The sequence below is a fragment of the Gigantopelta aegis genome, chromosome 3 (assembly GCF_016097555.1).
Source record: "Gigantopelta aegis isolate Gae_Host chromosome 3, Gae_host_genome, whole genome shotgun sequence".
Classification (NCBI taxonomy): Eukaryota; Metazoa; Mollusca; class Gastropoda; order Neomphalida; family Peltospiridae; genus Gigantopelta; species Gigantopelta aegis.
This window is the reverse complement of record NC_054701.1, coordinates 53,913,396-53,936,509: the sequence shown is the minus strand read 5'-3', so window position 1 is coordinate 53,936,509 and position 23,114 is coordinate 53,913,396. Positions and strand designations below refer to the sequence as shown.

The 23,114-nt window shown below is 35.9% G+C and overlaps 1 protein-coding gene across 1 annotated transcript in view; it reads left to right on the top strand.

Annotated features, from left to right (window-relative positions):
* Positions 1-2,627: 2,627 nt before the first annotated feature.
* LOC121368242 overlaps positions 2,628-23,114 on the top strand; it is a 101,574-nt gene continuing 81,087 nt past the window's right edge. The window contains exons 1-4 of the mRNA XM_041492883.1: positions 2,628-2,760; positions 21,290-21,308; positions 21,705-21,778; positions 22,259-22,647. Coding sequence (XP_041348817.1) covers positions 2,673-2,760; positions 21,290-21,308; positions 21,705-21,778; positions 22,259-22,647 — 570 coding nt within the window. The 5' untranslated portion in view covers positions 2,628-2,672. The remainder of the gene's footprint in view (positions 2,761-21,289; positions 21,309-21,704; positions 21,779-22,258; positions 22,648-23,114) is intronic.

Below are 23,114 nucleotides of genomic sequence, written 5' to 3'. Positions count from 1 at the left end.
AGTATTATTTGTTGAAATGCTAATAAAACTAAGCTTAAATTGAAAATTTCTTATTTTACAGATTAGTTCAAAACATTTTAATAAGTTTTTGTGACCATTTATAACTAATTAGTGACAGAATTGACTGGATGGATTCTAAATAAATATGATATATAAATTTACAGCTTATGTTATTTTTAATTTTTCTGAAAATAATATCTGTAAATAATGTATCCATATCAAGCCTTTGATTCTTTATCTTACGAAAGCTAAAGTTAAAATTTGTTTGTTTAACGACACCACTAGAGTACATTGACTTTATCGTACGAAGCCATAACATAGAAATAGAGTTGATTAGTCTAAAATATAACACATAATCGCCGTGTAAGTTAACTTCTCGTTGTAATGATTTAAAACATTTAATTTTACTATTTGGAAGAAGTAGGTCTCTTACTATAAAAGGCAAACACCTTTATTATGCCAATTTAGAAATAGTTTTAGGTCTTTCAGAGGAACGAAATTAAGCAGCTGTGTGTTAGGCATTTGATAAAAATCGTAACAGAAAAATGTTTTGGTGTTGACAAAAATTAACAAAAACACACATTTTCGTCTCATTATTATTGATCAGCCATAATGAATTGCCAAGCCGTCTTTGAAGCTTCCATTTATGATGATCTCTGAATGAATCATATTCATTTAATGCATCAATATATAAATTATGCCCGTTACAGTGTTGACGGAGAATAAACATACGCAATGACCCATCCCTTCTTTGCCTGGTCATTTGTAGAAAACTGAAACTGACGGCACGTTGATATTACATGAAAGTACTGTGGTTTCCACTATCTGGAAGAAAGTATGTGGCATATCTTTGTTTATCAATATACATCATAGTCTGTGTTAGCTGACTGGCGTTACGATGTTTAGGTGCTATTTGCAAAATGAGTAACAGACAACAATAATCATGTCAAATATATTATAAGTGTAATATGTATTCCATCTTGAAATCTACTGACTGCTATTAAATACTGAATGAAATCAGTTTTGGGCTATTTTGATTTAGGTTCATTCTCATGGCCTTGGTTTGTAATATGGCCATTTAGTTTTTTCACTCTTTTAAATCAAGCATTTGCTCATAATTACAGATACCTTTGTGATAAAAGATTTCCTCTGTGAGTTTTTAATTAATATTTAATTATATATGTGATGTTAATTTCAGTCTTCATACGTTTATCAATTTTAGAGATGGCTAACACAACATGACCCATGCATATATCTTTATCACTATTACTCAGTGGAGCAAGTGTAGGTTTTAATATCTGCGTCACATTAGACTAATATAGCCAAGACAACTGCAAATAATACATTTTAGACCGATTTATTTTCACGCTTTTGTTGATTAGAAATAAACGATGTAAGACCATTCGAATATCAAGTGGAGTGATGAAAAGATTGGATCGATGTGTTAGTATCCTGGATACAGAATAATCGAACAATGTCAAGCATATTTCTTTGCGACTGGTATACATACACAACCAACTAGCATTACTTGGCATTTCAGTATTTGTGCAAAATATCAATAAATCTATAAATGCGCTATCAAAGCGTGGTGTGTATTCTTCGCGTCCAGGCCGATCAAACATACTTAACTAATCAATATGGATGTTTCTAAACAGAAAGGGTGAACAGTAAAAAGAAAATAATAAAAATAACTATTATAACAATAGCAACCTTAGACGTAAGGAAAAACAGATGATAGGAATGTTTGTTTAATGATACCACAGCACATTATTGTAAACTACGGCTATTTGATGCATACCACCCAGTTATTTCCACACTTTGTATAGATAATTGACCATATTTAAAGTCGCAGACCCTAGTTTGAACCCATGGAAACAAGAAAGTAAGTTTGGTTAATCTACTAATCTATAACACATCTGAATAAAGATGCAATAGAGTGAAACAAGACTATGTGACGTGGAAACTGGCAAACTGCCTTAAAAAGACTAGAGCTCGTCTCCACAACCGTTGCTTCTCAGACGCACGTGCGTTTCTAGATTTAGAAGTTGTTTTTTTGTGGCATTATAAAAAAGCAGGGTAACCATAAACACTTCGGATATACGAAAATGGATATTCTAAACAATAAAATGTAAGTAATGTCTGATATCAATTATCGAAAAAGGCTTTAATAGTGAAAAATAAGCCATAGTGTTTAAAAACTGGGGTCTGTCACTTTTAAGATACACATTGACATGGATATGTAAATGAATCGAGGAAATGTCCAAGTCCTTTTGCATTTCGCTATATATTAGACATTTTTGGGGGCAAATTACTCTATATAATTCTATATATAAAAAAAATTCTACTTCATTTTGTATTATTGGTTTTAGATTTACGTTTCGCTACGCCATGTAGTTTGGTAGGAACAAGAGCTACAACCTAGCTTTATTTCTGCAAACTCGCATTGATTGTCGACATTTTTCAGTGATCATCCGCTCGATTAGCCATGGCAACCTGACATCATATGACAATATTGCTAAATGAACCTGTTCTGCAGGAGATCAATGGAAGTCACCAGCGTCACCGACAGGTAGAGATATCGATTAGAATTACCCGTTCCGTCGCGGGACAGGTGACTCCGCAGGACGCCCAACGAACGAGCGACACACGCCAGACGACTTTTATAGCCAACAATGGCGCGCAGACACATTCTAAAACCAAAGGATTTTACATTTACTACACATTATTTTATTTTGCTCCTATTTGGACTTCTTCTGCAAGGTAAGAATGAATGTGTCTGCATATAATTTTTTTAATTTTATAATAAAATCATATTTCGTATTATCACAGTACTGGTATCCAGAAAATATTTTATAATATCTTCTTAACATTTTGTTGTACTTTGTAGCTAAATACAATTACAATTTCGTTTAGTGAGTATAAAAATTGTAATGTACTCAGCTTAAACAATGGTATGGTCAGGAATTTAGGGCTAAAAAAAATAAAATTACACCAAAAAAAAATAAAAAAAATAAAATGTACAGCATGTTTTTCTAGATGAATCCGTGCTTATTTTCAGCCGTCTTCTCATAGGCACTTCTTCCTCCATTTTTTCTTTTTAAATTTACCGCAAAGATTTAGGTCTAGACACATACATGAGCCAAACATGTACGGGGACGTCAGACTTTTAACTTGTCTATCATCTTTTATAGATTTGTTTCCAATATAATTACTTTTTATGGACATATAATTGAAAATATAACCTATTTTTAAACCAAAATGAATGAAGACTTGACAGGAAGCCGCAGCTGTTATATAAGTTAAACTATCCCTTCCAAATATACGTATTTAATTAATATGATATACTGCGATTAAATATTCGAGTTATACTGCATCAAACATCTTTGGAACAAAATGATAAAAATAAAATGAACCTCGCTGCCCTGAATATAAGTATATGCACATATGATAATAGTATAATAGACAAAATATAAAATAAACATACAGCCAAAAGAACCTAAATAAAGAACACCCACCGAAGCCACAATTCATACAAAAAAAATAAGACAAAAAGAAAGAAATACTAGTATACAAATAACACACACACAACGTGGAACTCAAACAGTACAATGGAATATAGAGGAAATGGGCGATACATACTACGCTTCCAACACTATGATGTTATTAAATTAGTTTATAAAAAAACGGGAATGGTTACCACCACACACTTATTTCTTAACAATTATCAATTGTTAGACAAAGCAGTTTACACAAAGCTAGTCCCAAGATTTTATTGCAGACGATTTACAAAAAAAAAAGGTGTATATGTATATGTACTTGTGTGCAAAACACAAGTTTACGTTTTGTTCTGGCATTCGCGTTGGAAGATAACAACATATAGTGTGTGTGTGTGCGCGCGCGTGCGTGCGTACGTGTGTGTGCGCGCGCGTGCGTGCGTACGTGTGTGTGTGTGTATTTGATTTTCATTTGGAGTGTGCAGTTTGTCGTGTCGTGCAGGATAGTAATAGACAAAATGAGCAAACAATTTAAGTGAATGAAAACTAATATCCCCTACCCTCATAAATGTGCTATGTAAAGAATACTGCGAGTGTCCGTTAAATATCACTCATCTTACAACGGGTTGTTTCATAACGTTTCTGACGAGCGAAAGCGACATGTAAGATAAATAGCATATCCTCAAAAAGCCAGGTTTAAAACCAATTTAAACGTCTTTTCCAACTAAAACGTAGTTACGGCAACACAGCAATCAGTTTCAGATTATCTTATACGTCACAGAAATATCAATTTCAGTCGAGCCAATTTGATTAGATGGTGTGGCTGTGGCGACCGGGTAATCGCGTAGGTGCAGCCAGTTGTATATCTTTAAATCTATAACACATGCATGTGTGTTTTCAGAAATAACGAGTGATGTTCTCACCAACGGGTGTCAAAACATAAACACACATTTTTTGGAAGGTCAAAAGGAAATATAATTGATACTTAAATTGGCTACTATATTTAGAGAGCTGATGTATGTGCCCAAATTAAATGCAACTTGTTGTAATTATTGATTAAGTTCTAAATCCTAATCGTTAAAGCCACACAAACACAGAAAATAGTTTACAATTTAACACACACTGATATTATTTAGTAGTGTAACATAAATGTTGCCTATGCGATTTGATGATTTTACTACGCAGTAATTGCCTTGGTTTTGGTTCGAAACATAATTGATCGCCATTTTTGACAGTTAAAATATGACACGTATTAAGTTACAGTATTTAGTTTAAAATATTAATTCGAAATAAATATTTCACATACAAACTAAGAATGTATCCATACTAAAAATGTGCGGGTTTTTAAAAATTTGTGGGTTTTTTTTTTTTAATTGCACCGAAACAGCTTCATTAATGTTTAAATAATATTATCTGTGTGTATATATATATATATATATATATATATATATATATATATATATATATATATATATACTGTGCCAAAAACGTTTAACAAGTGCGTATAAAGATAAAATAAGCACAACCTGATATAATGTTGAATTTCTTTGTATACATTACACCATTGATACAGCATTTGTGAATGTGACCAGCAGTAATTTGTTGTCGCAGTGTCAACGTCGTTACTTTAACGTCAACTGATGTAATGAAGGGGTACATCTATCAAACTATTGAGACAGTATCAATAATGTGTGTGTGACGGCAGCAGTACAACGTTGTCTCGTGCATTCTAATGAGACCATTTCTCGCTCCAGCCAGTGCACCACGACTGGTATATCAAAGGCCGTGGTATGTGCTATCCTGTCTATGGGATGGTGCATATAAAAGATCCCTTGCTGCTAATTGAAAACAGTAGACCATGAAGTGGCGACAGCGGGTTTCCTCCCTCAACATCTGTGTGGTCCTTAACCATATGTCCGTAAATAAAATGTGTGGAGTGCGTCGTTAAATAAAACATTTCCTAAATTTCTAATGAGACTATTGATCTCAGAAACTGTAATAGCATTCTATTCCTGATCCAGAGCAAGTTCAAGGTCACGGACGTTCAGGATATGGGGATAGTTTTCACGTACCCTACGACCCAGTAGATCCCACGCATGTTCTATTAGGGACAAGTCAGGGGACTTTGGTGGCCAGTTTAACACCTGTATGTCGTTCCTCTGAAGAATATTAATGGTGAGCCTAGAGAGGTATGCGATCGTGCATTGTCCTGTTGCAACAAAAAGCCAGGATGCTGATGCAGGAATGGAATGGCAAGTGGCATAATGATCTCGTCGCAATAACGTTGAGCAGTCATGTTTCCATGAATGAAAACAAGACATGTTTTTCCAGAAAAATTAATGCCGGCCCAAACCATGACGCTGCCACCGCCATACCAGTCATGCTGAATGACGTTGTCTGCGTCATACCGTTCTCCCCGTCTCCTCCATACACGACACCTACCATCCACAAACTGAACACAAAACCTGGCCGTGCTTATAAACCTTAAAGTCTAGACAATTCAAAGAGCATTACGTTAAAGTCTGGACGTGCCGTGAATAATGTCTGATCCCATTGTTTGCGAAGCCAATTTTGATTAATTCGGGCCCATCTCAAACGTTCCTGAATGTGTCGCGCCGTGAGGGGAACAACAACAGGGCGACGTGCACGTAATCGAGCGGCATGGAAACGGTTACGGACAGTTTGTGCATGCAGTCTAGTGGGCATGTGGTCTAAGTGCGGGCTAAACAAGGTGCGCTTTCAAACCTCTGACGTCATGATGACGTCATCAAAATATCGATCTTCCCTTGGAGTCGTTGATCGTGGTCTACCGGAACACGGTCGATCTCGCACCTGCCCATTCTGATGTACGCGTTGTCGAAGAAATGATATAGTACTGTCATGAACATGAACGTAGTGCAACTACGTGTATGCATTGAACAACGTTGAGCCGTCCCACTGCTTCGTGACGTTGGTTTTCGGATAAGCCTGGACGTCGACCCATGTTAACAAGAAAAATGTTTTGTATAGTTGTTTTGATACTGTTAGTTTACTGTATGGAAATGAGGTTTCAGTCCATCCCTAATGCGCATGTATCTGTGCTATCACAGTCACAAAGCGTTTGCACGTGCAGTACACGCCAAGGCGTGCGATATGACAAATGACGTTCTTTTCATTACACACAGCGAGAGGTAGTATGCAAGCAACACACGATAGTCCTGTTCAATTGTTTAGACCCTAAGTGTTATAATTTATAAAATAAAATTCAAATAAATAATGTATTGGCAAAATTGATTCAATATACTGCATGTACATGGAATGGTTACATGTATTTTTACGTATATGTTTAAATAAAAGGTTAGACATTGTAGACATTGTACATTCCAAAACATCCATAACCTTGATTAAACGAAACCAGCTATAATGGCCTTCACGTAGCCTCGTATCCTAAATCTTTTATTATGCAAATAGCCGTAGTTATTTATAGGAAAACGAACCATAATTGACAACATACAGAGATTTTTGTAAAATGGAAATAAGTCAACTTCATGTATTTTAGATGATGAATTGCATATAAAACCTGCCGGGGTTTGGGTTTGTTTTCATGCAAATGTAAAGAAAACAAACACTGAATAGGAATTAAACGTAACATTTGCAAAAACATTTAGGGTCTAAACAATCGAACAGGACTATAGCAAGTTTTATCACATTATGTTGTGTAATTTTGATAGGCTAATCATAAACCAAAAATGGCTAAACTTATTACTCAAGGCTGCTGCTATTAGTATTACTGTGATTAGTTTATAAATGACGAGTCTTAATAGTATTAACAATAGCAGGAATTTATTTGTCCAAAAAATATAAAACACTTGTTTGGAAATTTTGGAAAAAAATTTACAATCTTATTTGCTATATCTTCAAGACAATTTTTGAAAGAAAAATTGTTAACTTTACAATAAATGGATTATTTACCAATTGCAGAATTAACACCTAACTCAATACAATATTTTAAATAATTATTTTGAAACTATTGTTTAATTTGGGATATTTTTCGTGTATTGGTGCTATAGTGAATGCCCATTTTATATCTAATATTTGAAAAAAATCTTCTTAATAAATGAAAGAGAAAATTGCTTGCCCTGCTTATCTAATTTGTTATTTACATCAAATATATTTCGTAAAATTATATTATTTTAACTTGACAAGTGTTTCCAAAAATTTAATGAGAAGATTATAAAATCAATAAACCAGGAAAAAAGACACTAGTTCACTTTTAGTGGCAGCTGCAGTTTCCTTTTTATAAGTCCCCAATAACTGTTTATAACTTTTTCAATTACATTAGTTTCAAACATCTTTTCTATTTGTAACGGTATTTTTTTTGAAGATCCAATTGCTTTTGTTCGGCAGTTCCCATATTTCTGAGCCATATTTTGAAATGTGCTTCACCAGCTTAGTCCCAAATTTTGGATTTATGTCATAGGTTCATACAGGTTTGAGAAAATAAAATTCAAGGACTTTTTCCAAGTACTTAAATTCATTTTTCAAGGGCACAAAAACATGTTTTAAATAAATTTACCTAGTAATAAAAAGTAGACTGTCATTGCACATATAAGTATACTGCTTCAAGTGTTCACTGACACTCCTTCATGGTCTGCTGGATGGAGTCCTTAACCCCTTCCAACTTGGCTTGTTTTTCCTTAATAGCGTTTCTAAACAAGTTAAACTTGACAATAAATTCCCTGTTGTTCAATCTTTCAGCTTGAGTAGCCACATCATCGCATGAGGCTTCAAGAGCCTGAATATCGGCACACAATCGTTTCTTTTCTCTGGTCAATTCTTCCAAGTTATTACGTTTCACCGAGTTTCTGTCACAGTTCTTTTGTTGTTCGTTCTCCCTTTCCAAATGCTGCTGATATGCCTGCCTTGAAGCTTTTGCATACTGTATCATACTTTTTGTTATCTTAACATGCTTCACTCCACCTGCATTTTTGATAGCATCATACACCATACGCTGTGATGAATATGTCACCTCTTTCTTGTTCTCTACCGTCATCTTGGCATTAAATGAAAAGCCCCGTTCTACTGTGGCTTGTCCATGAGACAACAGAAGAACCAGTTTCGCTATCTGCCATAGGTCTTTGTATTTGTCACCCTGATTCATATATTCATGAAGAAACACATCCAACCTTTCACTGCCACAGTTGAAATTCTGGAAAGCACTGTAATTCACCACAACCTCATTTGCAATTAATAAGGTAAACTGTCTTGAAATATCATCACACTCTGTTTCAACTACCTGCTTGATATATCATCACATTTTGTTTCAACTACCTGCTTGATATATCATCACATTTTGTTTCAACTACCTGCTTGATATATCATCACACTTTGTTTCAACTACCTGCTTGATATCAACGAAGTAGGTCATCAGCCTATGGAGCTTACTGTTGCATGTTTCACTTGCAACATGCTTTGCGAGAATGTTTGGCAAGAAGCACGAGGCATTCCTCACTAGAACCGACTGCAGAGGGTATTTGGCTAGTAACTTTGTGGCTGCATGTACCTATATCCACTAGCACCTTGTCAGTTACATCACCGAGTACCTCACTCTTAAAATCCCGATAGAAATTGTGGTTGACGTTTGGGCCATCCATCGAAATTTGGACAACTTGTCAAGTTACAGGTGTTTTTTGTCAATGACTTAAAATGTTAAACACAATCGATGACTCTGCAATGCCCCATACATGTCCATATACCTTGTGCACACTTGGTTATTCTGATTCATGTATCTTATATGCAAGTCCATCTGCTTGAACTGCAGACTATCGTCCATCGACTCATCGAACAACAGCACATATGAATCTGCATCCTTTACGACTTTAGACAATTCCAGTTTAAAGTAAGGAGCCAAACCATGATTGCACAAATAAGCACTTTTCCTTTCCGTACAGGAATACGATTTGGAAATTTGGCTGTCAGGGAACATTATAGCAAATAAATTGACGTTCAGTTCGCAATTCTTAAATGAATAATGACTTTCTATCACCCTCATTGTCCAAATTATTTCAGCTTTCCATGTAGCCTCATACACATCCGGGAAAGTTGTCACATTAGTACCACTTGTACTGTCACACTGAAAAAAGCCTTATTAATTTAACACGGACGTCCTGCTAAATATAGGGGGCAAGTACATTTATTTACGATATTTAAATGTTTCTTTACAGATACTAACAGTGTATTACAGATGATGTACTACTTATTTCATACAAACCAATTTTATAGCTTTGCCCTCCAGTTTTAATTCTAGAAACGACCTTTTAATGCTTAGGTGCGCCGGTTCACCGGACATCACCGTATACATATCGAGCTCGGCTTGTCCGCATCTTGAGCGCGGCCGTCGCTGAACTAATCTATGACGTCATTTCCCAAGAGCGCTATGGCTGTTCGCCTATTATCGCTCACCAGTAAACCCCAGTCACAAAATTTATCAAGTTGCAAAATACTAACGCACATCATTAAGAAATTTCTTGATCGGTCGAGATTCTGTCAGTACTTTAGTCATAAATGTAGTAATATTCCCTGCGAGTCTTGTCTTCATCGTGGTGCTGATATCCGTGTTTCTTCGATTTCATATGACTTCGTAACCCTGCCTCACGCATGCTTGCTACACTTTAGAGGATAGTCTGCATCGCGCTTTGTGTCCACCATCGGGCCAGTCCTTGTAATCCTCGGTTTGACAGGTATCGTTAAATTTACACTTGCCTGGCATGTTGAATGAATTTCCACGGTCAATTTAACAATCAAACAATGGCGTCTTCCGATGATGCACAACGACAACATGTCCGCATGCGCAAATACTTGACCCAATCAGAGAGCAGTATTTGTGAATATTTATTTTCCGTGGACAGCCGAAGCACATATTTAGCAGGAATGACAAAGAAGTTTTGGATTGACGCGTAAATAAACTTACAGAAGCGATTCAGTTTTTTTTTTACTAAAGCTAGGAAAGGCATGTTTCCAAAAAATTTCAGGAGGGGAAAGTGAAATTCAAGAAATTTTCAAAGACTTTTTCACAAAAATACGATTTTTCAAGGTTTTCAAGGCCTTGAAAATACATTAACAAAATTCAAGTACTTCAAGCACCTGTACGAACCTGATAAATTCACAATCACGAAAACATGCTTTTAAAATGAACATATATATATACTACTCAAAAGAATTTAAGGGTCAGACGATATTTTCGACATTATTTTCTGAATGTCAATTATATTAGCTAGACCATAATGTCACGCATGGTATTGTTCCATTTTGACGAAAGTGGGTCTAAGCAACCCATAAATGAATTAAAATCCACTGTCATTGACACTGTCGACTAGTTCTAATGGCGAAAACATGCTTACATTTGCACGTAAATTAGGGCGAAAGCGAAAGGTCTGCTAAGTGCCCATAACTTGCTTTTTCACAAAGCGCTTCATTTGCACGCTTTGCATGTGTATTCCATGTTCCCAATGCTGAATTTCCGTATAATTGGAGCTTGCGTTCGTGTACGGTGCACACTCCAAATTCGACAATGGTACGACGTCAACTGACTATCGAAGATCGAGCAAGGGCTATTGCTTGGCTTCAGGATGGCAATACGCAAAGAAATGTTGCTCTGGTTCTTGGTGTCAGTCAGAGTGTCGTTGGCCGACTGTGGCAACGGTACCAAGCAACGAATTCTGTTCGACATCGTCCACGTTCGGGAAGACCCTGAAGCACTACAAATAGAGAGGACCGCTACATCACCAATATGGCTCTACGTCAACGCACAACCACTGCACGCCGATTGCGTGACAATCTGCGGACTGCGACTGGAACTCGAGTGTCTGATCAAACCATACGCAATCGTCTGAGAACCAATAATCTACGCTGCCGTCGCCAGGCTGTTCGACCACCACTCCTACCACGTCACAGAACGGCCAGACGTCACTGATGCACACTTCATCTGCGGTGGCAACGTGTTCAGTGGGGTCGAGTGATGTTCACTGAAGAGTCCAGGTTTAGTCTCCAGTTCAACGACGGTCGGGTTCGTGTCTACAGTCGTCCTGGGGAGCGCTTCGCTGACGTTAACGTTAGACAACGTCACCGGTTCGGTGGTGGCAGCGTCATGGTGTGGGGCGGCATCTCTATCCACCAAAGGACCCCCCACTATGTGGTGGATGGCAATCTGAATGGAATCCGCTATCTGAATGAGATTATCCGGCCGTTGGTTCTCCCAGGCCTTCAGCAGATTGGCGGCGGGGCAGTTCTGCAGGATGACAATGCCATACCCCACCGCGCCAGGGTGGTAACGGACTTTCTCAGACAACAAGGTATCGCCAGGATGGATTGGCCAGCATATTCGCCTGACTTGGCCCCAATAGAGCACGCCTGGGACGAATTAGGCAGAAGAGTTCGGGATAACCATGCCCCTCCGGCCAGCCTTCATGATCTGGGTCAACTTCTTATGGCAGTGGCAGGCCATTCCCCAAGAGTTCTTCAGACGTCTGATCAACAGCATGAGGCAACGATGTGTCGAGTGTATTCGCGCCAGGGTGGATTCACACACTATTAAACGAATGTTCTGTGTAAAATCCATGTTTGACAACCTTCAACTTTGACAGCATGTCATGTGACTTTCTTGTATACAGTGACGTTTATTTGTGGTTTTTTGTAAATATGGAACAATAAATTAAATTTTTGGTGTAGTTTACATCATCAATCTAATACACTCTGAAACTTATTTGGTTATAAATGTTTGACCCTTAAATTCTTTTGAGTAGTATATATATATATATATATATATATATATATATATATTGATTTGAAATGAAGATAATATTCCTAAATAGTTAACTATTAAGAATTAACTTTATAAAACTTTTCAGTAAATAGTTTTCCATTATCACATATTTTTTAAACTTTTGTTTTAGTTGTTAACGGATAACTTCCAGTCATTGCAGTATTGACAGAAGGTGTCCAAACATGACCGAACACTGGTTGAAACGTTATAGAGCACATTGATTTATTGATCATCGACTATTGGATGTCAGTAATTTGGTAATTTTGACATATAGTCTTAGATAGGAAACCCGCTACATATTTCCATTAGTAGCAAGGCATATTTTATATGCACCATCACACAGACATGATATCACATACCACGGCATTTAATATACCAGTCGTGGTGCACTGGTTAGAACGAGAAATAGCCCAATGGGCCCAATGACGATGAATCGATACTAGACCGCCAGCGCATCAAGCGAAACTGAGCTATATCTCGGCCCCAGGCTCCGTATTCATAAACATACTTAAGTCAATGTATGATACCTAAATACATACTTAAAGTACATAGATAAGTATCATACATTGACTTAAGTACGTTTAGGAATATGGAGCCAGTAGTTTAAGAAGTATTCCTTTTTCTCCATACATTATCAAATGCTTTCCGTAAATCTATAAAAAAACCCAAAAAAACCCAAAACAAACGACCACCATGTCGACAGTCTGTCAAAGTTTTAAGAGTGAAATGCACCTTGTTCACTACAGAAAATATTGTGCTTTTCTGCATATGATTTATGTCAAGTCAAGATGATTAAACTAAATCATTTACCGATGCAGCTATTAATAGTTATACCCCAATAATTATCAGAATAAGTGGAATCATCATCCTTATTATTTGTTATATATCCATAGATCCACGCATCTCGGTATTGCCCGCCATTTAAACTATTATTTTAAACAATTCTGGTTTTATGCTTAAAGTGTTTTTAAACACTATAAAATATTTTTCATTATTAAAGCCGTTTTTGATCATTTAAATTAGAAATACTTTTATTATTTAAAATATTCATTTCCATACACAGTGGTTCTGGTCCTCCAGGTTTGTGTATTACCCCAAAATACATTTTTGATATTCTAAAAACGCACGATCGTCTGATAAATATAGGTTGTCGAGACAAGCTCTAGTTATTATTTCCCTGTTCCCTGTGGACTTAATTCAAGTTAAAAATTAGCTAAACACTCAACACGTCTCAGAAATATTTTCAGCATGAGGAATGTTCTGCTAGTCATAATTTCGTTATTTTTAGGGATGAATGCTGGATGAAATAACAATTACTAATGCAGCTATATATATTATTTATGTTTGTTCTTATTTAACATGTTGTAGCCTTACAAAATAAATACAAGAAAATTTAAGTACATATTTTGGTATTTTTAAAATAAAGTATCTAAATTTATAATGATGATTTATGAAAGATTACGGACACTACGGTTACAGACACTACAACAAATCTACGTTCAGTGTGTATTATTTTCAAATCTTTCAGCTACTTTACATTTCTATTACTTTGCAGAGCTTCTTCGTACTTGTAGACCTCAATTGGATGTATAATTCTGTTGATCAAGTCAAAAATTATTAGATGGTTACGGATACTACATATTTCTTGTGACAAACCTATAAGTTTCCTTAATTTTGTAAAAAAAAATAAAAATTAATAAACATTGCACTTTTTATTCCTAAATCATAAGTACTAATTATTTGTGAGAAAAATCAGTGCAACGTGATTTAATTTCACTGAAGTTTTAAAGACTTAATGCTCATATAGCATGAGATATAGACTTTGAAAAAAGCATAACAAACTGGTACATTTACATAAATGGCAATAACATCTGAATCTGAAGATCAATGTTTATAAAATAAATCACATTTTAAAGATAATTGAATTGTCTGCAAACCACTGTAATTTGAACTTAAAACATATTCAATACATTTTTACAACAAAGGGATGATTTCAGTGAAAATTAAAATGGAAATCTATAACGACAAAAAGTGCCCTAATTTGACCCACTAATTGACTCAGTGTGCAATTTGTATCGAAATGAGAGACCTAAAATACTCCACACAGTTAGGTATGACCCATATGCACCAACACCAACTAAACAGTGATGTGTTGGACCACAATATTTCATTGTAGAATAGCATTACATGCTGAATGAAGAATTGGTCACTTTATTGTAAAAAAGCCGTTTAATAACCTTTTAGATAAATATAAAATGTCATTACTTTTAAGCCACCCGGATATTGTTAAAAGTACAGCCAAAAGTTGCCGTCTTATTTTATTACATCGCCAAAGATTTTTTTATACATATAGACATATACATATTTTATGGTTTTAATTTTACGTCTTGTAAATAAAATATTTTTTAAAATATTTAATAGTTTTAAAGTATCTCATAACTTCATAGGAGTGGCTTGCATATTATTATTGCTGTATTATTGTATTAGTACTGTTGAACTTTTGTTTTTATTTTAATCTGTACACAAGGTGAGACGTAAATAAAGTATTTGTCGGTCTGTCTGTGTCAATCGGGTTATTGAAGAACTTTAAATAAAATTATGTTTGGAACATCCGACAACGTGGATTTATTTTAAACGTTTGAACATTTGAACAACGAACACTCCAGAAACCGGAAAATGACGTAAAACAAAAAATCCCGAGAACTGAGCATGCGCGAGTCTGTCGGTGATCTCACAACAATACTGTTAAAATATTTCCAGCAAACTATTTTAACACTCCCACTTATTTTAACAGTTTGTTGAAATAATCTAGTCCTAACGCCAATCGAAACTAAGTAAATGTTCCTTTAGTTAGTGCTTTGGCCATTATATCTGCATTCATTTCTCATGTCGGATGATATTGTAAAGCAATCAATTGTTCTTGCACTGCATCTTGAATATAATGATAACGAATATCAATATGTTTTGTTCTTGAATGTGACACTGTATTCTTTGCAATGACAATTGCACCTTGATTATCCCCCATCAGTACAGTTGGTTAATTCATTTTGAATCCAGTGTCACCAAGTAGACGCCTAAGCCAAACTGCTTCTTGAGTGGCCAAGCTTGCAGCAATATATTCAGCTTGTGCTGTTGATAAAGAGACGGTTGCTTGTTTCTTACTCAACCAGCTAATTGCTTTTCCAGCCAACATGAATATGTTACCCGATGTCAAATGTCGATCATCTTTGTCAGCAGCCCAATCTGCATCAGAATAACCAACTAAGTTACTATCGACTGATTTTTCGTATTTCAATGCAAGATACAATGTTCCTTTTAGGTATCGAAGTATTCGCTTCACAGTTGTAAGGTGTGCTTCAAAAGGTTTTGCATTGAACTTCAACAAAACTCCCACTGCTTGAGCAATGTCGGGACAAGTAACTGCTGCTATGGCAGCATAGAGTATACTTCCGACCATTTACTGGTAATTTTTCACATCTACATCTTTGCTAACACCATCGTCCTTTCTTAATTTTACATTTACATCAAGAGGTGTTGTAACTGTATTGGCTTCCATCTGTTTAAACCTCTCTAGCATTTTCAAAATGTACTGTTTTTGACTAAGCCAGACACGGTTTTGTTTTCTTTCTTGAATAACACTAATTCCAAGATAGTAGTGTAATTCACTCATATCTTTAATCTTGAACCGAGCATCCAGGTTGTCCTTGGTTTTCTGCATATTAATCATGTCCTGTGTCACACGTATCAAACCATCCACATACACAGCAGAGATCGTCAAAGTATCTTGTTTGTTGATGTAGACACATGCATCAGCTGAGTTTTGACAAAATTCTTTCCCAATTAGATATTCATGAAAAACCTTATTCCAACATCTTGGATATTGTTTCAGTCCATAAATCGACTTATTTAGTTTGCAAACCATATGCTCTTCTCTAGGCTTCACATAGCCCTCTGGTTGTTCCATGTAGATTTCTTCGTCTAGTTTGCTATTGAGAAAAGCTGTGATCACACCCATCTGGTGTATGTACATGTCGTCCTGTACTGCTAAAGCTAACAATGTTCTGATTAAAGAGAATCTGACCACAGGAGAAAATGTTTCATCATAGTCAATACCATACTTCTGAGAATATCCCTTGGCAACAACACGGCCTTTAAAACGTTCCACTTTACCATCTTCATTGTGTTTGACTTTAAAACCCCACTTGCAGCCAACAGGTTTCCGATCGAATGGTAATTCCACTAGTGTCCACGTTTCATTCTCTATCAACGAATTGTATTCAGAATCTGCAGCCGATTTCCACTCTTTAGCATAGTCACTTGCTAAGGTTTCTTCCATGGTATCTGGCTCGGTGATCTGACAAACATTATAGGCAACATGATGTACACAGTGACAATCCGAAGCTACGTCTGCATACTCATCATAACCGTATTTGACAGGCCTTTTTATCTCTCTTTCAGATCGACGTAATTCTTGTTGCTCGTTGACTTCCTCAGTTCATATCTCATATTCAGCTTTTTCTTGTGATTAATTTTCTTGGTTTATAGAAACCATACCATCGCCTTTTTGTTCAAAACAACTTTCATTGAAAGTGACATCTCTCCAAACAACAACTCTCCTTTTGACTTCATCGTACAAATGATAACCCTTGGATTGTAGACTATAACCTACACATCTGATCTTTTCACCCTTCTTGTCTAGTTTCTGCCTCTGCTCACATGGCACATGAGCTGTAGATATCGTTTCTGCCCAATAAATGTTTGATAATCTAGCATGTGCAATCATTGAGCGAGCTGACTCAATCAATGTTCTGTTCATCCTTTCAGCCACACCATTCTGTTCAGGTAAGTATGGCACTGACAACTCGTGTCGAATTCCTTTACATTTGAGATACTTCTGAAATTCAGCTGAAGTATATTCACCCCCATTATCAGTTTGCAGTGTTCCAATCCACTGACCACTGTCATTTGTAGCGACTGCTTCAAACTCTTTGAATTTTTCGAACACTTCTGATTTATGTTTCAGGAAGTAAACGGAACAACGAAAATAACCATCACTGAAAGTGACAAAATATTTTGCTCCACCCATAGACACAGTATGCATAGGGCCACAGACATCACTATGAACTAACTGCAGTTTCTTTATAGAACGAATTTCTCCCACTGCAGGATATGGCTTTTCTTCAATACAAGCTTCACAAAATGACAGTTCAGCATTCACATTTGCATTTATGCCATCGACCAATCTTTTCTGAATAGTTAGTATTATGCAGTGACTATTCAGATGAGCAAGACGTTGATGCCAGGTATCTAAACAGTCCCTTTTATTAACAACTATGGCGGCTTTTTTTGTTCAAGACAACTTCACAATCAAGTTGATATAGCTTGTTAACCAGTGAATCACTTCCATTGAGTCTTCCTTTTGAATCTCTAATCCAGCAACGACTGGAACCAAACTTCACACTTTTACCGTTAACAGCAGCAGCTCTAACTGAAAACAGATTACATGCAAGTTTAGGAACATACAGTACTTTATGGAATACTGATGTCTTTGGTTCACTTACTTTAAACTACATGTTTACAACATCGCCAACTCCCAATGCATTAACAAATCATCTATCACCCAAAGATACATTGTCTGGCTTGTCAAATTCCTGATATTTTACCAATGAACTCCTTGCTCGTGTCACATGACTTGACGCACAAGAATTTATTATCCACTGACGTGTTTGGGCAACACTATTCGCTTCTGTAAATGCTCCTGATACATCATCATAGCTATCAGACTGACAAACCTTTTCTTTGGTGACACACACACTTTGGCTTTAGGTCTATGTTTATAATACTTCTGATTCGGACAATCACGGAGATAATGTACTTTTCCACAGTCATAACATTTGACTTGATTCTTATGTTTACCTTTCTTTGGTTCTACTAGCGCCGACTCAACATGTGATATTTCACCACTTGACTGCCCCTTTTTCTTCATTTCCTCATGAATAAGAGCTTGTTGAACAAAGTTCATGCTAATATCATCTACTCTAGCTTCTAAAGCTAGAACCAGTGTAGAATAACCTCTGGGTAAACTTCCCAACAACGTTACCACTTGATCTTCTTCAGAGATAGGTGTTCCAATTGATTCAAGCTTGTCGGTTATATCCTTCATGTTTTTCAAATGTTGATCCACAGACATGGTTTCTTTCATTTCCATTCTGAAAAATGTTTTTTTTTTTTTTTTTTTTTTTTGGGGGGGGGGGGGGGTGTGTGTTTAAAAACCTAATTTATTTGCAAGAGTTTATCTTTCAAAATGTCCACGCAATGCATCCCACGTTTCCTTTGCTTGCCTTCTGCTGTTTAATTTTAAGCTCGGCCGTTCTCTGTTTCGTCGCTCCATCTTCTAAAATTTCTGAGCCATCAGTAAAAGCCCAGACACCTTTCGCCAGAAGAAAGTGTTTCACCTGAAACTTGCAGGTCGTCCAGTTACTACCATCTAATTTTTCAACACTTCATTTTTCTTCCATTGCGACAGTTAGTTTCGAACTTCTAAACATAAGTTAATTAACATCGGTCACAAACCAGAAACTTCAGTGTTTGCAGTAGAAAACATTTATCTTAGCAGACCGATCTCGCCAATGCATTAAAACATGTTTTATTTTATAAAATAAATAATTTGTAAAACTGAAGATTGATTTAGTTCTTTAAAAAATAAATTAAACACCTGGAGTTGCTATGGTTCGCGGCACGGCGGCCACATAAGTAGTCTCGCCCGATACTGTTTTAGAATTTGTATGTTCCCAAATGACGTTATAAAAGGCGAATTGTGATTGGTCGATATTTAAATTGTCATTTACAGACGAAATGTCACTGGACATAGGATTCCACGCAATGCTATTAGATCTACTGGTAGACCGTAGAGCTAATTTTAATCAGATTGCAAGCTCAACTGTGTATGCCAAATATGACGTCATTTTGTCGTCTCCTCTAGTTGTGGTTGAAACATTTTGAGACGACCCTTGTTATTCATTAAAACAAATAACAATAATAATAATTTGGATAATAAAGAAATTAGTACATTCGCGTACGAGTCTTACTGATTTTACGAAACTCGTGTCAGGATTCATGCATTATTCTCACTCTCACTCGGGAAATACAAAAATCCTGACACTCGTTTCATAAAATCAGTACGACGCACTAGCTCATATAATAATCTCTAGTTATGAAACCTTTCCCTTTTCTATCTATGTGTGCAAATCATTTATGAGATAAAAGTATTTTTAAAATGATATCGGTGTCGAAGACAAACAAAAAGGAGCAGACTGTGTTCACTGGTTCCGAAGTTATAAATGTGTATATATTCGTGTAGTCCTAATCATAGGCTAGTGCACACTTAATGCAATACACAGATGAGAGAAATGTGTATATATTCGTGTAGTCCTAATCATAGGCTAGTGCACACTTAATGCAATACACAGATGAGAGAAATGTGTATATATTCGTGTAGTCCTAATCATAGGCTAGTGCACACTTAATGCAATACACAGATGAGAGAAATGTGTATATATTCGTGTAGTCCTAATCATATGCTGGTGCACACTTAATGCAATACACAGATGAGAGAAATGTGTATATATTCGTGTAGTCCTAATCATAGGCTAGTGCACACTTAATGCAATACACAGATGAGAGAAATGTGTATATATTCGTGTAGTCCTAATCATAGGCTAGTGCACACTTAATGCAATACACAGATGAGAGAAATGTGTATATATTCGTGTAGTCCTAATCATAGGCTAGTGCACACTTAATGCAATACACAGATGAGAGAAATGTGTATATATTCGTGTAGTCCTAATCATATGCTGGTGCACACTTAATGCAATACACAGATGAGAGAAATGTGTATATATTCGTGTAGTCCTAATCATAGGCTAGTGCACACTTAATGCAATACACAGATGAGAGAAATGTGTATATATTCGTGTAGTCCTAATCATATGCTGGTGCACACTTAATGCAATACACAGATGAGAGAAATGTGTATATATTCGTGTAGTCCTAATCATAGGCTGGTGCACACTTAATGCAATACACAGATGAGAGAAATGTGTATATATTCGTGTAGTCCTAATCATAGGCTAGTGCACACTTAATGCAATACACAGATGAGAGAAATGTGTATATATTCGTGTAGTCCTAATCATAGGCTGGTGCACACTTAATGCAATACACAGATGAGAGAAATGTGTATATATTCGTGTAGTCCTAATCATAGGCTGGTGCACACTTAATGCAATACACAGATGAGAGAAATGTGTATATATTCGTGTAGTCCTAATCATAGGCTAGTGCACACTTAATGCAATACACAGATGAGAGAAATGTGTATATATTCGTGTAGTCCTAATCATAGGCTAGTGCACACTTAATGCAATACACAGATGAGAGAAATGTGTATATATTCGTGTAGTCCTAATCATAGGCTAGTGCACACTTAATGCAATACACAGATGAGAGAAATGTGTATATATTCGTGTAGTCCTAATCATAGGCTAGTGCACACTTAATGCAATACACAGATGAGAGAAATGTGTATATATTCGTGTAGTCCTAATCATAGGCTAGTGCTCACTTAATGCAATACACAGATGAGAGAAATGTGTATATATTCGTGTAGTCCTAATCATATGCTGGTGCACACTTAATGCAATACACAGATGAGAGAAATGTGTATATATTCGTGTAGTCCTAATCATATGCTGGTGCACACTTAATGCAATACACAGATGAGAGAAATGTGTATATATTCGTGTAGTCCTAATCATATGCTGGTGCACACTTAATGCAATACACAGATGAGAGAAATGTGTATATATTCGTGTAGTCCTAATCATAGGCTGGTGCACACTTAATGCAATACACAGATGAGAGAAATGTTTTGTGAAAATAAATAATTTAATTTTGTTTCATGATTTTAAGCATGTTTTTTTTTGTATTGCAGTTACTCAGTCTTTTGACTGGTAAGTATGTTTCTAAAATATATTCTACCAAGTGTTCATATATGTTTTCAGTAAAGTATGTCATTACGTTTCTAAAATTAACCTCTATTCTCATAACTCGAATACACTAAGTTTATTTTGTTATCACACGTAATATTAGAGGAAAAACCTTTAAATAATACAGTGTAAAATCAAACACTTTTTAACTTACAATTGTAATTTACTATTGTATAACAAACTGCTGGGGAACTTGGTTTCCATAGCTAGGAAATAATGTGAATTTTGAATTTTATGAGTTATTTCCTCAATAACAAGTTAAGAATAATTTTAAAGATCTATACACATTTCTTACACACATCTTAAATTTAGTAACCCAAATTTTGACTTCCACTATGTATCAGCTTTTATCTGTTGCAGCGTCAACGGCGTGTTTGATGGGGTGTCGTGCACATGCGACCCATGTTGGACAGGGCTAAACTGCGATCTCCCAGGTACATACACACACTTTGTCTTTGAGTTTGCCTCTAAAAGTTTCAAATAACAAATAAGAAAATAATGATATATAGATATTTTAATCTTATTATTTTAGTATTATTACCAATTATCTGGACTCTTTAATCTTTCGTGACACTGAGACTAAATTTAAATGTAAAGTAAGTCAGAATGTGTTTTCCCAAAACAAACGGGGAAACTGAACATATCGTTTATGGCGATAATATCGAGTATTTACCTACCCACAGAAATGAATACACAAACAATAACTTTAGTTTATAAGTGGGTTTTTTAAAATTAATAATTATATAATGAACAGGATTCGCAATATGACTTGATCCTGCCAAACAGTGTAATCTGTTTTTATTTGAATTTGACAAATACAGGAAATCCTTGTGAAGCTATTAAATTCGTCATGCTTAACTTTCAGAAAAACTGCACCATTTATATACATGTCTTTAATATTATGGTATTTACAGCTTTCAAGAGTCCGCAGTTTGTCGAACGATTTAAGGATGTTGCAATTAAGGCCAACTCTCAGCAAAAACTCTTTAAAGCTAACGCCCAGGATACGTGTACTGGGACAGATACCGACAAATGTCCCTGTGGGAAGTTATTATACACCATCGAATCCGGTGGGGAATATTTTAACATCGACCAATTCACAGGTGAAGTTGAGGTGAAACCCGGTGTTTTGCTTTCTGAAGATGAATACACCTTGCTAATAACTGCCAAGAATGAGAATGGACCTGCAGAACAGTCCGACACAATGACCGTTTCAGTGCACGTGCTGAAAACAGATCCATTCACTCCGATGTCTGACGGGTACGGCGAGGGAGACGAACAACAACATTCAAGACAGAAGAGGGTATGCATTTTAAAATAAAAAATCCAATTGAAAAATCTTAACAACAAAACCATTAATGCATTCAATATAGTATCGCTACATAAGGCAGAGTTTTATGAGTGTTTTAACAAGGTCGTGTTTGCTTCAAAAACATAAATATATACATGTATATTAATAGTCCAAATAAAAACTGCCGTAAAGCTAAATGATCACCATAATTATGTTCCTATGTAAATATATAGATTGTTATCTTTACCCCCCCCCACCCCCCACCCCCCTCCGCTCCTTAAATATCGATAAAAATTGAATTCCTTAAATATTTTATTATATATTATTGTTTGGAAATGTTCATTAACCTCTGTTATAATTCAGTAACCATTAACGTGGGCTGAATAGCTGTTAACCAACTGTACATTTTGTTATAAAAACGCATAGGGTCCTTATGACATGTACCAGAATAGAATAACCAGTTTAGACAATGGGCCATT